Source organism: Peromyscus maniculatus, chromosome 5 (assembly GCF_049852395.1).
Source record: "Peromyscus maniculatus bairdii isolate BWxNUB_F1_BW_parent chromosome 5, HU_Pman_BW_mat_3.1, whole genome shotgun sequence".
Lineage (NCBI taxonomy): Eukaryota > Metazoa > Chordata > Mammalia > Rodentia > Cricetidae > Peromyscus > Peromyscus maniculatus.
This window is the reverse complement of record NC_134856.1, coordinates 60369508-60387938: the sequence shown is the minus strand read 5'-3', so window position 1 is coordinate 60387938 and position 18431 is coordinate 60369508. Positions and strand designations below refer to the sequence as shown.

The window sequence follows — 18431 nt, the reverse complement described above, 5'->3', positions numbered from 1 at the left end:
CTCACCCCTGAGGGCCAGGACCCAGAGGCAGAATACCCCAGATACCTAGGATAGAACCAAACAGGACTGGGGAAAAAAAGTCACTGAGATGATTCCTAATGATATTCTGGTATACTCTCAGACTGGTGCCTAGTCCAATTGTCATGGTGCCTAGTCCAAGTGTCATCAGAGAGGCTTCACCCAACAGCTGATGGAAACAGATACAGAGACCCTCAGCCACACATTAGGTCGAGTTTTGGGGAATCCTTCAGACAAGAGGCAGGAAGGCTTGTAGGAGCCAGTGGGATCAAGGGCACCACAAGATAACCAACAAACCGACTAACCTGGGCTCACAGGGGCCCACAGAGACTGAATTGACAACCAGCGAGTCTGTACAGGATTGACCTCGGCCCTCTGCGTGTGTGTCACAGCTGTGTAGCTTGGTCTTCTTGTGGGACTCCTAACAGTGGGAGCAGGGGCTGCCTCTGACCCCTTTGCCTGCTTCTGAGACCCTTTCCTCCTACTGGGTGCCTCGTCCAGCTTTAACAGAAGAGAAGGTGCCTAGTCTCATTGCAACTTTATATGCCATGGCTGGCTGATAGACATGAAGATAAACAGAGGAGGAGGAGTGGACAGGGGCAGGAGGGGGCTGGAGCAACTGGGAGGAGAGGGAAGAGGAGGAGGGAGGGGAAACTTTGGTTAGGATGTAAAAAAAACAAAAAAAAAAAACCTACAAACAAACAGAACAGCAATGAAGGACTGAAAAGATGGCTCAATGGTTAGGGCAAGGCTCTTGCAGAGGACCTGAATTCAGTTCCTAGTATCCATGATTGGTGGCTCACACCTACCTGTAACTCCAGTTCCAATCAATCTCATGTCCTATTTGGGCCCCTGCAGGCAACTTCACTCACTCATACATACCCACATACACTAGTGACTTCTCTAAAAAAAAATCTTTTAAAAACGTAAAATCAAGAGAAGAACATAGCAGTGAAAATCATGAATTACCATAGGCACTAGGCGTGGTGGTTTTTTAACCCAGTACTTGGGAGGCAGAAGCAGGTGACTTTCTCTGAGTTTGAGGCCAGCCTGGTCTAATAGTAAGTTCCAGGACAGCCAGAGCTACATAATAAAGAGACCCTGTCCCAAACAAACAAACAAAAACAAAATTTTAAAAATCAGAAGAAAGGAAATCATGAATTGCCTGATTGTAATGTAAAGAACAGACACGAGGCCCAAACAGAAAATGCAAAGGCATGACAGGATGTGCTTAAAGGGACTGAGAGTTCCAGGAGGGTGTATCATGCACATGGATACTCGATGCCATAGTACATGTTTCTGTTATTAGCACAGTAACCTGCAAATGCCATGTGATATAAATATTGACAGCCCAGCTTTATCCTGAATTCACATGGAGTAGGAAGAGTCTGGGGAAGTCCCTTGCAAGGTGTGACCTCTGGATTCCTAGGCATCCCCAGATCTTCCAGGGAGGAGGGGTGTGTGATATCATTAGATGAACACTTGGCCTTTAACCAGTTTCCTGCCCTACAATCCCTAAAATCCTTGGACTCTCCAAAGAGATAGTATTTAGGTGACTAGGGGGTGGGCAGCCCCTGCCTAGCCCAGGATGGGGTAGTTCCAAGTATGTGGCTGAACTTAGGTGCTGTGTAAGCAAATCAGAGCTGGAAAAGGAGGTCATGGGAACTCTGACTTACAGTCTCTGCTCAGAATCACAAGGAAGTCTTAGGGTCATGCCCACAGCCAGTCAATAACTGTCTGACACTGTGGACAGAGTTAGGCTGCCCTGGATCAGAGGACCACAGTGGGTGTTTACTGGCTTGCTGGTAAATGTAGACCTCCTATAGCTCATGGCTATGATGTGAAAGAGGAAAAGCATGAGGGGGATGCATGATGAGCTGAAGCTTTTCTCACAACACCCAGGTGCCTGCCTTTCCCATTCTCTGCATGCCATGGGGTTTCCAGAAGCTGCATGGCATGCAGTATCACAGTGCAGTACATGCAGGGGCATTTGTGAGAGCCGGATAGGAATATCTGTCTTCCCCAGAGTCCAACCTTAAAGATGTTACCAAAGCATGAAGCGGAGCATTCTAACTTTAGAAAGCCCTTTGTTTTCTATCTTTGAGATACCATTCATACTGACATGAGACAAGTTGGCTAGTTTTGCTTTTAAATGAATTCATAAACATTTAAAATTTTCTCTTTCAATTTCTAATAGAGTGAATATTGATGAATATAACCCACACAAGCCAAAGCTCATGGAAGCCCTTGATGATTTCTAAGTGAGTAAGGGGTGCCTGGAACCAAAATATTTGAAGACTGATGCTGGCCTAGACAACGATTAAAAACAAGTGAAGAAGAATGGGGAGTAGATTTGTCTTTCCAGTGGCCAAGTGTGAGATGCATCCTTCAGGCAAGACACTGTCTTTACCCTCTGACCTCTGCGCACCTGGGACGCCCACTAGAGATTGGGCTAATAAAGACAGGCGGGGCTTTTGAGGTATGGAGGAGGCTATTCTCCTCATGTAGTCATGGCTAAGTTGCCCACACTCCCCCAAGGAATCTCTTGCCCATAGTCCTGTAAGCATCCCCAGTTAAATTCACTGGTTCACCAAGCTGAACTTGTGGGGAATCATTTCTTTGGCCCATCACTGCTGCCCTATCTGGAGTGAACAGATATTTGTTTATCTGCCAGGTAAAGTCCACACGACACGGAGGCCTCCTGTTTTTAGCATCACAGCAGAACACTGGGGCTGATAGAAATGTGTCTAATCAAATTGGAGAGGAGACACAAGCCCAGAGTAATGGCTACTCATTGAAAAGGAGGGGAAAGAGACAAGGGGTACTCTCTAGTGTCCACTTTGTGAGAGGAAGGAAGGTGGGGGCAAGTCCTGACATACAGAGTCAACAATGGGTCAAACCTGGTAACATTCATGTAGGAGTTTGTGTTCTTCTCCTGAACATCTAAACATTACATAATAAAGGCAAGTGAATGAATGGGCTCACAGGGCTCATGGTGTGTGCTCTGGAAACATTCCTTTATACCCCTTAAAATGCACATAAGAAAGCAGTTGCCTAGGAGGAGAATGCTGAAGCTTAAATCCAGGTGTGAGTGTTCTCCATGTAGACTGTTCTTCTTCCAGATCTGCAGTGTTAAAGGAAGTCTATGGCCACACTATTTGAAGCATGGGGATCAAAGTGTCCCAACTGTCTGGTGCTTCAGAAGAGGTACCATATATCAGCACAGTTGTCTGCCGGAAATCTCCCAGAAAGCAGGTCCTTCTGGGAAAGTCAGATTACATAACATCCTAGAGTAAACTCAGAGAGTAGGCGATGTCTGGGAGACTTGAAGATGACAAGCCAAACAGGCGTTCGTCTCTGTTCATTCCTTGGGAGACCAAGGAAGCCACTATCCCGGATTGCCTCTGCCATGTCCTTCCAAACCTCTAGATGACCCAGCAGCTCTCAGCTAAGCCGCAAAGAGGACCAAATATGAACAGCCGGATTGTGAAATACAAGTGAACACTGCTTTAGTGTCTCTACCCAATCCTGTCAACACACACAGAGAACACAAGCAGTGGCTATAGAAGTCACAGAAGTTGACAACCCAGGCAACTGGTGGCAGGTGACATGACTGGGCATCGGTAGGCAGAAGAGATCACTTGTGTAAGGCCAAGAAAGCATCTAGGATTATGGGCCATTTGGAATCTTGGAGTTCACTTTGGTGCTGGGGTTCTGCCTAATAGGACTAAACTCCTGGAGCTACAACAGACCATGGAAAAGTGAAGGGCAATCATTGTATTTGTGCCCCCAGAGTGAAATGAATCCATCTGGTGGTTACTGATTCATGTCCCCAAGACTATACAACACGCTATAGTTATAGCATTATTATATAGTCTGCCACCAGGGAGCCATCATTTAAAAAAAAATAAAAAATAAAAAATCTTGGGGCTGGAGAGATGGCTCAGTTGTTAAGAACACTACTCCTATTGCAGAGGACCTACCCAACTTCTGTTCCTAGTCCCCATGTCAGACAGCTCCCAACTGCCTGGAACCCCAGCTCTAGGAGTTACTATGCCCTGTTCTGGTCTCTGTGGGCACCTGTACTCATGTGCACATAATCACACATAGGTACACACATGTACATACAATTAAAAACTAAAATATCTTCAAAAATCCTTAGACACTACCATAAGCAAAATAATAAACATGGATGGTTAATAAATATTTGTGCTATTTATTAACTCATCTTTGGAACTGAAATGCTCCATGAACATCATGCTAGCTCAACAAGGAGCTGCCATGAGTCACCCTGAATGTTTTAGATGCTGGATTTTCCAGTAGTTCTAAATATGGCCATTTTATTCAAATTGGGGGGGGGATCATGCTGTGTACAGTCATTTACTCAGTCTTGAAGCCAATCTTACAAGTGATACGATCAACTATACACCCTCCATTCAGCTGTGAGCATCAAGGAAACTGAATGAACATGTATTGTTGACATGGGCACAGCCATGATGAGGATACCAATGCCTCACACCCATGGGAACTGGCAAAATTCCTCCAGGTGAGGCTTGGAGGTATGGCGAAGCCTCTCTCTGTTTTCCAAGTGTTTACGAATGATTGCCCAGTGTGCACAAAAACTAGCAACTGCAGCTTCCTCCTGCTGGGTGACTGCAAATGAGACCACTCCCCTCTAAGGACCTCCTACCAAAACTAGAAGAGGCCAGCCTCCTCGTGCTGCGCACCAGGATTCACTATCCCTGAAGACCCAGGCTTGTGCCACTTTGATTTGCCACCAGGCCTGGAAGTTACCCGATAACCCCAGACACACCTTTGCTATTCACTTCATTATCTCGAGCACACGGAGTGACTCCCCTTAAGTCCTCACATCTTCTCTAGCAGGTTAACAACTGCCCAGGCCCAGCTTTTCTGTTGTACTCCATGGTTGGCATCTATCTGCCTCCACCTGTCCCATGTCCCAGCCCTGCTCCCTAACCCTGTCGATGGGGCCTGACGTCCGTCCCTCTACTGTTTCTTACTTCCCCAGCGTTACCCTTGTCAGATCAAGTGGATTCCTAACCTGCTCAACACAGCTTGCTCCTAGCTGCTCTGTGCCTTCCAGAGGCTCCTAAACGGTCTTCCCTATGCCTGTTATCTTCCTTTTTAAAAACTTTATTGAGCTTGTGAAGGTGGGTGTGAGGCGGAATGGCTACATCAAGGCCTATGTATTGAGGCCAGGGAACAACTTTTGGGGATCCTCTCCTCCCACCACGTGGTTCCCAGGGATCAAACTCAGGTAGTCAGGTTCGTCAGCAAGCACCTTTGCCCACTGAGGCAGCCTTCTCACTGACCCAAACGTGGCCTTATTCCTACTGTTTTTGTTCCAGTGCTCAGAACCACACCCCGTCTCCCTGTACATGCTAGGCAGACATTTTACCACTGAGCAGCTACATGGTATTTACATGGTACATCTCCAGCTCCTGGTATTTTTCTTAGTTTTCTGGGCCTCTCTGGGTTAATTCTTAATTTCATACTTCTCCTGCTAGTTCAGTGGAATTTGAGGAAGGACCTATGCCCTTTCCTCTACAATGAAAGCAAACTGTCCTCGAGTCTTCTGGGTTTTTTTCTATGATGGCTATGTATTATGATAGACATAAGTACTCTTTAAAGAACAAGGAAGCACGTCTCCCACTTCAGACTTGGCACTGCAGCCCAGTGGCATGCCTCCCAAAGTGTTTGTGCCTGGCACAGGCAGGGAGAGAGTCAGGCAGAGAGAATGTTGGTTCTTGACCAAGTAACTTCTCATTGAACTGTTTAGGGTTGCAATGAGAAACATTTCACAAGTCTTGGCTCATAGTTACGCCACTCTGCATAACTCTGTGTACTTTAATGCAAATGAAAACATAAACAGCCTGAATGACTGCTCTTTGGCACCAAGGACAGTTTAACTCAACATATTTAAATACTGTTGATCTTGTTTGTGTTGCTTTGTTATGACATTTCTTCACCTGGCCAATAAAAACGTGATAATTAAAAAGTCATTTTAAATTTCCAGTCTTGACCTGTACGTTTGTTGCAAACAAGTCTAGTCCCTAAGTCTAATTCTCTAACAATTCACTCTTGTACGTGAAGAGAAAACACAAACCGAGCTGTGAAGGGGTGGCTCTCAACAGGGAGGGTGGCTCTCAGCAGGGAGGGTGGCTCTCAGCAGGGAGGCACAGTGCACGGCAGAAGTTCATGACAGCTGCTCTTTCTAGCTGAAGAAGTCATCACCCACAGGCATGTGAACTAGGGCAGACATGCAGTGTGCCTCTGTTCAGACCCCTGTGAGTAAGTCTATAGGAACAGTTCAAAGGACTTAACACTGACAGCTGCCTCCTAAGCTGCAAATAGAGCCAGGGCTAACACTATTATTGTGGCTCACTTTGCTTCTCAAGCCTTGTCCCAAGGGCTGAGTGTGCAGCTCAGTGATAGAGCACTTGCCTGGCATGTCCAGGGCACTGGGTACCATGCTCAGTAGTGCTTTAGACCCTGCCACATTCACCTCTGTCAGTAGTTTCTATCAGCCCATTTGAAAAGCTGGACTGTGAAATGACAGGGTCTCCTTATTTGTAACCCTAAAACTGGATTTCATGTTTCAGTAAGTTTAATCATGTAAGATAAAATCAGGCTTCATAAGTAATGCCAACTATGAAAGTATTTGAAAACTAAGCCAAAAGCTTCAAGAATTAAAACGCAAACCTAAATTGGAAGACAGACTATAAGAGGTGATTGAAATACATGGTAACAGCATCTCCCTGAGAATCACTCCATGAGCCACACAATTTTAGAGACAGGTCGCACTGGAGCAGCTCAAAGAAGCTGGTCTGGCCCTGCCCCACTTGGTTAGGTTTCAACTCTTACACCCTTGCACCTTTCACACTGGGAAGTCATTTCCCTCACCTAGTCTCATCACAGAGGATTTAAATCTCAAATAATAAATACTGATTAAATAGTAATATATGATTCTAAAGAATGCTATATTAGTTATTTTTCTGTTGGTATGATAAAATATCATGACTAAAACAACTTAAGGGGATATATACTGTTGAATATTGTCTTAAGGTGTGTTACTTTTGTTTATGTTGCATTTAACTCTGTAAAACTGTGTTATTTTGCCTGTCTAAAACACCTGATAGTCTAATAAAGAGTTAAATGGCCAATGGTGAGGCAGGAGAAAGAACAGGCTAGCTGGCAGGGAGAGAGAATAGGAGAAATCTGGGAGAAGAGAAAGAAAAAAGTAGTCAGAGAAGGAGAACTCAGGGGCCAGCCACCCAGCTACACAACCAGCAATGGAGTAAGAAAGGATGGTATACAAAAATAGAGAAAGGTAAAAGCCCAGAGGCAAAACGGTAGATGGGATAATTTAAGAAAAGCTGGCAAGAAACAAGCCAAGCTAAGGCCGGGCATTTATAATTAAGAATAAACCTCCAAAAGTGATTTATTTGGGAGCTGGGCAGCAGGCCCCCCAAGAGAGTAAAAACCCCCAACAACAGATAAGAGTTTGAATGGTGGGGGAAGCAGGGAAGCAAGCAGGAAAAGCATAGCTGTGTGAGTAGGAAGCCAGTTAGTCACATTTTTATCCTCACACAGAAAACAGAGAGAGAGAACAAGAAGTGGGACAAAGCTATAAGTCCTCAAAGCTCCCCATGCCATGATGTACTTCCTCCTGCAAGGCTCCACCTCCAAAAGGTTCTATAACCTCCCCAAACAATGCTACAAACCAAGGACCAAGTGTTTAGATACATCAACTTATGGAAGATATTTCTCATTCAAACCTCTACACTATCTTTGATGATTCTTCCAGTACTTATATTTTTCTCTTCCCTGAGAAAGACTGCCATTAAACAATTTGCATAGTTCATGTTTGAGTACCAAGCTATGTCTTACAAATCCAAAATACAACATGCATTTTATATTTGCAGACAGGAAAAAAAACAGCCTGTATCCATAAAAGTCCTTTTCCATTTCCAGACTTAATTTCTGTAACTCTGAATAATTATTTCCAGTATTTTACATATTCAAAGGCCATGATTATTTACTGGTGTTCACTCATAACCCAATGCTGTACTGCCCCTATCTCCCATCACTTGACTATGTACTTGGAGTTTGAGTCTCTCTACAATATGGAACTTTCCTTGTGGGACAAATTTCCTTTATACCACTATAACATGAACATAATATTATCACCAAGATGACATTCTCTCCCAGGAGTGATAAGCTCATTCCCATCTTTACTCGTTTATCCACAATGATCCCCAAAAGAGAATGTCCTCTTCTCGTCACTGTTGTAAATCTTACCTACTATCATAACCACTCAGAACATGCCCACGTGATTATGTAATTGTTTAATACTAATTTATGTAATAAAAGGGAAATGAAGGCTTTGCCCCATGGGTCCCAAACTATTAGCTACATTAAAAAGTCTAAAAGTTTATATATATACATATATGTGCATATATATATATCACAGCTATAAATATATATATCACAGCTATAAGAAAATGCCTCAAATATTTGAACACAGAATGAAGTCTAAAATTGATAAAAGATTTTATACAGAACTGATGACTAGGGTACATGAAAACCAGCTTTCCTCCATTATAAATATTGAACAATCTGAAAATACGACATAAATCAAACTCCTATCCACGAAACTATATGTAATGAAGCCTTTCTTTGTTCTCTCTAAATGCTTGAGTACACTTGAAGGCTGTTTATGCTCAGTGAAAGTAAACTATTACCCAAACATGTCTCCACTAGGGAGTTTCCATGCTTCTTATCAGTGTTAGTGCTACAGCCTACAGGAGGCATTTAAACTGCCAAGGACTTTATTCAGCAAATTCATAAAAAAAAAAAAAAAAAACTAAGGTAATATTGGTGTGTAAAACAAGACAGGATTTCTTATTAAGGAACATATGCTCAAATAAGTGTTAATAGAGTAATATAAAAGGGAGATTAAATAATAAAGGACAGAGTGTTATGAAGTCTGTAAACCAAAAGCTCTTAGCAGCAGATCATAAATCCCTTTCTGCATCTCACACTCTTAACACATCTGTTACAAGATTTATTCCCATTAAGAAGTGGTGTTGAGCTCATTAACAAGCTCTTTTTACAATGGTGCATGAAACACCAACTTTAGAATAATCTACACTGCAAGACGGACACTTTTGCAGAGTATACAGACATACTTTTAATCTTAAGCATCTCACAAAAGAATCATTCCTAAACTTAACAGTGACTTCAGAGTATATCAGCTTGAAGGGAAAGGCATGAAACATAAACGACAAACTATGTACATTGGCTAAAAGAACTACCACATAAGTTATGTACTAAGGTTATGTATGGTTATTACGCCTCTTTCAAAAGTAGCAACTTTCAGACGGTATATCCTGGAAGTTTGTTTATTACTAATTCGCAGATATCTCTGCACTGTTTGGAGATATTCAGTGAACCGAGGTCATCTTCCTCTTCTTGGAAGTCAGCTTCTGCACTGTTGTCTAAGCCCTTGAGTTCTAGCTCAGACAAATTTGATGGCTCGTAAGAACTCACTTGAGATGTCCTTGGTGACTGGCTTTTCTCAGAGGACTTGCGACCAGCTCCTACTTTAAGTTTAGTGGAGCTGTCCCAACCTGTCCTCATGACCTTTGATCTGCCTGTACTCAGTGGTTCTGCCCGGGTTTCCTTTTCATTTGTCCACTGTGATGAAAAGTCACTGGTGGAGCTGCTGGAGGCTTCCTCCAGACTCCCATGGGCAGTCTTCAACACATACGACCTTTTATGTGAGCATACTGGTGAGCCAGCCGAGAAGGGAGGGCTGAGCACAGGACTCACTTCACTACTGTTTTTCCTTGTGGACAGCCTTGCCTCGCTTGCCTTGCTCGTCTGTGAACCGTGTTGGGCATTTTCTGCCCCTGTGCTGGAGTCGGGAGCCAGACTTCTGCTGTCATCCTCAGTCATGCAGAAGTCTTCCGAATAGCAAGGGCTGGCCAACTCCTCCTGGCGCTGTAGCTCCGAGATGCTCTCACAGGAACTCTTTGTACTAGGTGGTCTGTTTGCACTTGTATCTGCAGTCACAATGTCTGTGACTTCGACTTGTCTACCATCTTTCCCCTCATCAACAGGCTTGTCAACAGCAGGATCCTGTCGGGAAAGCGCTGGGCTTTGGACTTTCATTTTCGATGTTCCTCCCAGAATATTTGAATGAGGACATCTTTCTGAAATAATGGAATCTGCAGGACACACACCTGCCTCCAACCAAGTGTCACTGGTTCTGTTTTCACCCTGCTCAACTGTGTCTTTTTTAATAGCATGGCTCCAATTCATTTTTTTAGTTGTACTTAACTCATCAAAACACGCACTGATTTGCCTTGAAGTATCACTACCCTCAGCAAAAGACCCATTTGAGTCTGAAGACTTATCCTTGGGCAGCTGTGGTGGCATCTGACTTTGTGCTGCCAAGCTTGGTACTTTCCCTTTCCATGACGGCCCTCGGACTTTGGGCTCCACTGCTTTGATTTGCGATTTTCTATACTGTTCTCTCTTTTCATGTACAACCAGCATGTCGGGGTTTGTTTGCTTTAAACGCAGTCTTAGTGTATTTGTTAAGCCATAAAGCAGCTTACCCTTTGTAACCCTTGGTGGAGGGCTACCACTGATCTTCTCTGAATGTTTACCTTTAGGGTTCTTTTTAGACTGAAGACTCACGAGCTTTTCATGTTCTCGCACAGAAAGTTTGTTGCTCTTTGGTTCAGACCGAGATGCGCTCTTTGATTCTGACCGAGATGTGGACTTGACAGAAGGTTCTGGCCCCTTATGTTCACTTCCGTACAACCAGGCTAAGTGGGGGTGAACCTGAGTGGGACTTGCCACGGGCTGGTTGCACAGCAAGGACAGTTCAATCAACAAAGCATTCAGCAGCGGCAGCTGTCTTATTGCATTGGCTGTACTTTGTTCAGTCTGAGGGGGACATGTAACCTCATTAACTGAGCCTGGACCCTTCATCTGTGGAGGATTTAGAAGCACTGGAGGGCTCTCCTCCATTGCAGATCTTGTATGTTTCACCAGATGTATGGGAGGACCTACACGTTTTGTTTCAGGAAAAATACCATCCAGGTCCTCAGGTCCATTTCTCTGAGGCTCAATAGTGATTTCAACCCTGGCAGAAGATGTCTTTTCCTGGGCCAGGTGAGTGTAATACAGAGGAGGAGGGCAAAAGGTGTTGGATTCAAAGTCTAGCTCCGTGACCTCCGGGCTGAGAGGGCTGACAGACCTCCCACTGGGAGCAGGTGAACAAGGGGCAGAAGCCATGTCCCCAGAGCTGGCCTTACTGTGTAAGACTGCTTCTTCCCAGGTCTTCTGGATAGCTGAGGGGTCTGAATCCCCTGCAGACCAGCTGTTAGTATCCTTGGCGCATGGCTCTGAGGCCTCCAAGCAGCGTACATTGGAGGCACACTGAAGGCATCTGGCAGCGGCTTCTTTGGTGCATGGCTTCGGGGCGTCCTGGGTACGTGGCTCCCACACCTCCAGGGCCTCGGAACCCATGATACTAGCAGGGCTCAGTGGGCCCGGCAGCTCCTGAGCCCCAGGGGGAAAGCGTCCCAGGTCGGTTAGGCGGCAGAAGACAGCCAATTCCCCGACGGGCTCGGCCGCCGGGCCCCGCAGGGTGAATTTACCCCGTCGGCCCTGGGGGGAGGCGACCAGCAGGATGTCGCAAGCCCCCAACAGGCACGGTGCAGACGCTGGGCCCTGGGGAAGCTGCAGCAGTACTGCGCGCAGGCGCGGGCGATGCAGGGCGGCGGGGCGCAGGCGTAGTAGGCAGGCCTTGCCGCGCCCGAAGTCGATGGTGCCGCTCTGGGGCTCCTGGCCAGAAGCGGCAGGCGGGAGGACGAGCAGCGGCGGGAAGTCCAGCAGGCGGAACGCCACAGCGGGTCTCCCGGCGCACGGTGACAGCCCGACCTCCAGCCGCACCCAGTCCACCAGCAGTTCCAGCGAGAAGAGCCGCCCGGCTGCCATGGGCGCCATCGCCGTTGCCCTGGGCGACGCCACCAGCCCGCCTCGCCAGCCGGAAGCAGGAGCCAGAGTCGCCTAGACAACCGCGGCTTTGAAGCTCTCTCGCGAGATTTGGTTGCCTGCCCCTGGGATGCTCCGGAGTGAGCTCCTTTGCCTTCTTTTGGGCTTTAGTTGGGGGCAATTGGCGAGATGCTAAGAGATTAGGTGTGGCAAAACGGTATTTCTTAAATTTTATATTTTGTCGCTGCAGATCCCACGCCATTAGGGATCATATATTGGAAATAAACGGACCATTCTGCCCATCCCAAGCCTCAGAGCCTGCTGGCCTGTTGCTGCGCTCCCAAAGAAGGCTCTGACCTGTCAGAGGCAGTGCTGTATTCTCTGTCACTCCTCTGTCTCTCCTTCGTCCTACCACACAGTGATCGCCAGCAGGTCACATTTCCCTCACAGGACTTCTGCCTTCTTGAAGCCTTCTCAGGAGGTTTGACCTCAGCCTCCACCACGACAACCTTGCAGGTGTAGAAAGACTACTCATGTATCCAGAACAACACACTCTAACACTGGTCAAAGTCCTCATAATATATTGGAAATAAACGGACCATTCTGCCCATCCCAAGGACTATTCTATATATTAGAATATAGAATCCCTTGTGCTGTGGAATGTTATTTTAACTATGTAAATATTCTGCCCATGTCAAGGACTTCTGACCACCCTGGCTTGTCTTCACAAAGAGTCTGCCGTGATAGTTTATCCAGAAAGCTCTATGGATGGCGTGGTGGTTTGAAAGAAAATGACCCCCAAAGGGAGTGTCACTATTGGGAGGTGTGGCCTTGTTGAAGGAAGTGTCACTGAGTGGGTGGGCTTTGAGGTCTTTTTCTCAAGCTTCCCTCGGTGTAACAATCAGTTGATTTCCTGTTGCCTGCAAGATGTAGCTCTCTCAGCTCCAGCACCCCATCTGCTTGCACACTGCTATGCTCCCCTTCATGATCTTAATGGACTGAACCTCTAAAATTGTATGCAAGCCCCCCTCAAATGTTTCCTTTATAAGAGTTGCCATGGTCATGGTGTCTCTTCACAGCAATAAAAACCCAAACTAAGACCAATGGGAACCCACTAACTGCAGAACTGACTGTACAATACAGGGTACTGACGAGGGAGCAGGAGGGAAAGGCATCATGAAATGTCTTAAGGCGCTGGAAATTACAGGGTCTGGGCTGGGGATGAAGCTTGGTGGTAGAGGGCTTGCCTCACAGACACTAAGCCCTGCATGCAGTCCTCAGGACCACCACCACAAGAGGGGAGGAAGTTACTGGTTCAGTTAGTAAGGCAAATGATGTTAGTATGTATGTCTGGGAGGAGTGGTTAGAGAAAGTAACGTTGGCTGTTGGAATCCTGTAGTGTACAGGCTGCACACGAAGTTAGTGCAGCCTATTTTGTGATATTGCAACTCAGTCTGAGTTCACAAGCTCCACAGCTTCCAGGCTGTCTCATGGATTCCCAACCTGTGTCTCACATATTATGCAGATTCTGAGTCACCCTTTCTGTTGACCTGATCAAAGACAAAGTCCACAAAGACACTTTTTTTTTTCTACTCACGTTGTGGGTGATTCTGGGGCAGACAGCCCTTGTGCTGTGGAATGTTATTTTAACTATGTAAAGATTGTAACATTTGTTTATGCTGTGGAATATTACTTGACTGTGTAAAGATGTGTTCCTTTGGTTTATGCTGAATTTGTTTAACGATGTAAGGATGTGTGTTTAATTATGTAGAGATGTTTCACCTTGCCTGCCTAAGGCACCTGGTTGGTATAATAAAAAGCTGAATGGCTAATAGCTAGGCAGGAGAAGGACAGGTGGGGTTGGCAGGCAGAGACAATAAATAGGAGAGAAAAGAACAAGAAGAAAGAAGAAGGAGAAGAGAATGAGAGAGAAAGAGAGGGACAAGTCCAGGACAAGAAGCCAGGCAGCTGCCAACTATCAGACACAAAAAACAGTGAAAATAAGATATATAGAAGGAAAGAAAGTAAAAAGCCCCGAGGCAAAGGGTATATCAAGATAAATAGGTTAATTTAAATTAAAAGAGCAAGACAGAAATGAACCTAAGCTAGGCTGAGCATTCAAAACTAACAATAAATCTCCAAGTCATGATTTGGGAGCTGGTTGGTGGCCCCAAAGAAAAAGCCTGTTGCACCCTGTGCTTATCACCCTCAGGCCACTGGCTCATTGTCAGTGACCACAATGATAAGAGAAGTTTGTAAGGAGCAGCATGGTATCGTTGTCACATAGATAGAGTAGAAAAATAGCCATGCAATCATACAGTCATTGCTCCCTCAGTTACATTCTCAGGGCGAAGTGGAAAGGAGGAAGCAGGTGAGCATCAAGCTGTAAAGCATCAGTGTCCACAGGCACTGCACTGTGGCAGGAGATGCAGGTGCTTACCAGATTCTTTGCTTAGTCCTCTTGACAACCACACCAATTGCTGATCGACTCGGGAGAACACTAACTCACCCCACCTGGAGGGGGTAAGAGCATAGTTAAGTCTACATGGCAGCAAGTGCTCAAGCTGCAATAGGGTTCTTCCCATCTTTAAAAAGGTAGCTAAATGTAGAAAAGTAGCAGCATCTGATTAAAAAACATGGTTCAGGCCACAAAGAAACCATTAGAAAACACCCAGAGGAAGCAATGAGGCAAATGCAGGGCACAGTTTATTCTATGAGAAAATCAGCCTGATGTTTGTTTGTCTTTGAGACAGCGGGGTCTCCTTTGCCACCCAGGTTTGAGTCGTGATCCACCCTTCTCAGCCTCCTGTACCAGGATCACAGGCGTCAGCCACCATACCCAGCTTGACCCCTTTCCAAAGGAAAATCAAGAGCATAGCCAAGGGCGGGGGCACAGCGTAATGCCCCAAGCTTGGTGTTAATAAGAGACACATCTGTGAAGTATAGCTTACCACCTTCCTTGTGCTTTTGCTTAAACACCCCATCTTTAAAAAAAGATGTTTAAGATAATGGGATAGTTGAGTAAGAATCTAGTATCAGATGACGACACGAAAGAATTATTAAGGTTAAGTGTATAAGTTTATCTAAGAAGACATTCTCAGACATAAGAGACAAAAGAGGAAGAAGTTGCAAGAAAAGGATAGCTTGAAATTTTTCTTGAGGCAGGGTCTCTTGAAGCCTAGGCCAGCCCCAAGTGATGACCTTGAATTCTCATCCTCCTGCCTCCACTTCCCAAGTGGGAATACAGGCATGCACCACCAGCATACTCTGCTTAGAACTTGCTTCACAATGCTTTAGGATGGAAACAAAATGGCAGAAAGAATGCAAATGTGATAATATCCTTTAAATTTTTTATTTTAAGAGGAATGATCTAACTTTTGTTGTAGGGCAGGGTCTAGGCAGCCTAGGCAGGCTCTGAGCTGGCTGAGGCTGAGCTTCAAATCCTGATCTTCCAGCTTCTACCTCTGGAGTGGTAAGGATTATATTACAGGTTTGTGTGCCTCCACAACCCCATTTCAGGTGATGTTGGGAATGGAACCGGGGCCTCTAGTATGCTAGGAATGCTCTACCCACTGAGTTACATCCTTAGCCAGTCTTCATTGTTGTATCTGTGAAGAAGCATGTGGAAGTTCATGGTGTAATTATCTTTATTATTATGGGGGCAAGGTGATGACTTGTGTGTCTGTGTGCACACACATCTGTTCACCACACGTGTCCGGAGGTCAGAGAACAACTTTTGGGAGTCTTCTACCTTGTTGAGGTGGGGTCTTCTCTTGTTGATTCTACGGTACCACAGACTCCAGGCTACCTCTCCTGTAGGCTTCCAGGGGGTTCTGTCTCCATTTTCTATCTTACGACTTAAAGAGTGGGATTCACAGATAGCCCACTGCCTGTCTCTCTGTCTTTACCATCTTGCTGGTCCCCATGATGTTGCTTTCTGTACTTGTGTAAGTGCTTGACTATTTGCATGAAACAATAGTATTTTGTGTTTCACAAGGTTTCTGCCATGAATGACTGAGCATCACATACTGGAGGCCAGCGCTGTCAAAACCTGCCAGGGCCTGTGATGGTTATAATGGTCTGTTGCTCTGGAAAACTGCTTATTTTTTTTCTATTCTTTGTGTGTGTGTGTGTGTGTGTGTGTGTGTGTGTGTGTGTGTGTGTGTGTGTGTGTGTGTTTGTGTGTGTGTGTGTGAAGACCCTCACTTGGTAATAAATTACAGATTAGTGAAAGCAGAGGAGAAAGGGACACCACCAACACAGAGAAAAGACAAAGATGGCTTGGGTGCTCATTTGATGAAAGGGATTAGTTTACTTTTATTTTTTTATTTATTTGGTTTTTGTGTGTGAGTGTTCTCCTTGCATGTATGTCTCTGCATAAACTGCATGCCTGGTGCCCACAGAGGTCAGAAGAGGGCATCTGACTCCCTTGAACTGGAGTTGCAGATGGCTGTGAGCCTCAGGAATCAAACCCTGGGACCTCTGCAAGAGCAACAAGTGCTCTTACCCGCTGAGCTATCCTCTCCTCAGCCCCTAAAGTCCCTGATTGGGAGACATTCCTGCCCTTGTATTCTCATAGGCTGGTACTTTAGAAAACCACAATCTGGCATAGCCCCCTCCCAAACTGCCCATCCCATTGGGTGGCAGGCTCTCATCTTGATGCTATGTAGTGTCATATACTCCAGACTATCTTAAGACCAATGCCCTATTCGTGAATATTCAGGGGCTTGAGAACACCCCTTTTCCTCAGTATGGCCCAAAACTTGCCAACCACTCTCAAGTGTTGTGAGACAAGCAGGAATCGGCGAGGGGGGGGAGGGGTGTAGTGTCTCCTGCTCACCGGGGACTCTTTGATTAGCTGTGAGTACACCCCGTACTGAAGGTGGACTGTAAAGACTTGCTTCCTCCAGTCAGAGGAAAACTTGGCATGCCGGCCCCCACCTTCTACTCTCTTTTGAGATGAGATATTCACTGCTTCGTGTGCAGGCTAGCTGGCCTTCAAGCTTCCAGAGCTTCTCCTGTCTCCCAGGAAGGGTGTGCGAATATTACCTTGTGCTACCGGGTCTGACCTTTGTCTGTCCTGAGAATCCGAACTGAGGTCACCAGGTTTGTGCAGCAAGTGCTTTACCCATTAGGCCATCCTCTCTGCATAAGGGAATTTCCTTTCTCTGCAGGAGCTGTGAAGTTCTGGTCTATGGATTGTGCTGACTGTCCCAGGTAGCCACTTCATAAAGGGTGTTTGTAAGTAGGTCACATATAAATAGCAGGCATGCTATTTATAGCTCTGAAAGGCCAAGCATATCTGGAATTCTTGCCTTGCTCATTTCTCAGTGCCCGCCACTTGAGGAAGAGGGGTGGTTCTGTGTAAATATAGCAACAGGAGCCCCTCTCCCACGCTCCCCTCTGATGCACAGGCAGTCCTTTGATTTACCCAAACTTCCCACCAACTATTTTAGGTTGATAGCTGCAATTTGCATTTAAAAGTTTATTTTCCTCTAAAAGTCTGCATGTGTGTATTGAGACTTATCCAGCTGGAACTTCAAAAAGAAATTTGGCTCAGTCGTCCCAAGCTTTCCACTCAGCAGAAAGTAAATGCTAAGTACACAATGATTTTAAATAACAAGAGCATGAAACAATCTCCTTAGTGATGCAGACCTGGGACCTGGCCAGCCTCCCTGCCTCTGTCCCTCCCCTTGACTGGTCCTTGTTCCCTTCCTGATTCCTGCAGCACTGATGCTGGTGGTTTAGGACACTCCACCAAGTGTGGCTCTCCTCCCCGGCTCCATAGATCTCGCAGCTCCTATCTGTTCAAGTCTCTTCTGGTAGTTCTGCCTGAAAGTGGCCTTTCTTTCCTGGTTGTGCCTAGCTGCCCTGCAGAGGGTGTTTCTGTCCCTTATTCTCACTAGCATGACTAGTTCTCTGTATGACGTTCTTCCCTTCCTCCCCTCTCCTCCCTCCCTCCCTTTCTTCCTTAAGTGCATGTGCATGTGTGTACAGGGGCACAAACAAGCCCGTGTGGAGAACAAAGGGCAACCTCGGTGTCATCCTCAGGAGCATTAGCCACCTTCTTTGAGACAGGCTCTCTCATTGGCCAGGAGCTCACCAATTAGTCTAGACTGGCAAGCTGCTGAGCCTCCAGAGATCACCCTGCCTCTGCCTCCCCAGCACTGGGATTACAAACACATGTCATCATGCCTGGCATTTTTTACATGGGTTTTAGGAATTTAAGTCAGGTCTCCATACTTGCAAGGCAAGTACTTTTAATAACTAAGCTCTCTCTTAAGCACCCCCCCACACACACACCTTGAGACAGGGTCTTGCTGAGTAGCATAAAAACTCACAGCAATCCTCCTGCCTCAGACTCCTGAGTGCTGGAACTA

At 45.9% G+C, this 18431-nt stretch overlaps 1 protein-coding gene across 1 annotated transcript; it reads right to left on the bottom strand.

Annotated features, from left to right (window-relative positions):
• Positions 1–8575: 8575 nt before the first annotated feature.
• Positions 8576–13748, bottom strand: Map10 (microtubule associated protein 10). The gene has a single exon (XM_006982491.4). It carries the CDS (start codon positions 12061–12063, stop codon positions 9418–9420), a length of 2646 nt encoding a protein of 881 aa, XP_006982553.1. The 5' UTR covers positions 12064–13748; the 3' UTR covers positions 8576–9417.
• Between the last annotated feature and the right edge of the window lie 4683 nt (positions 13749–18431).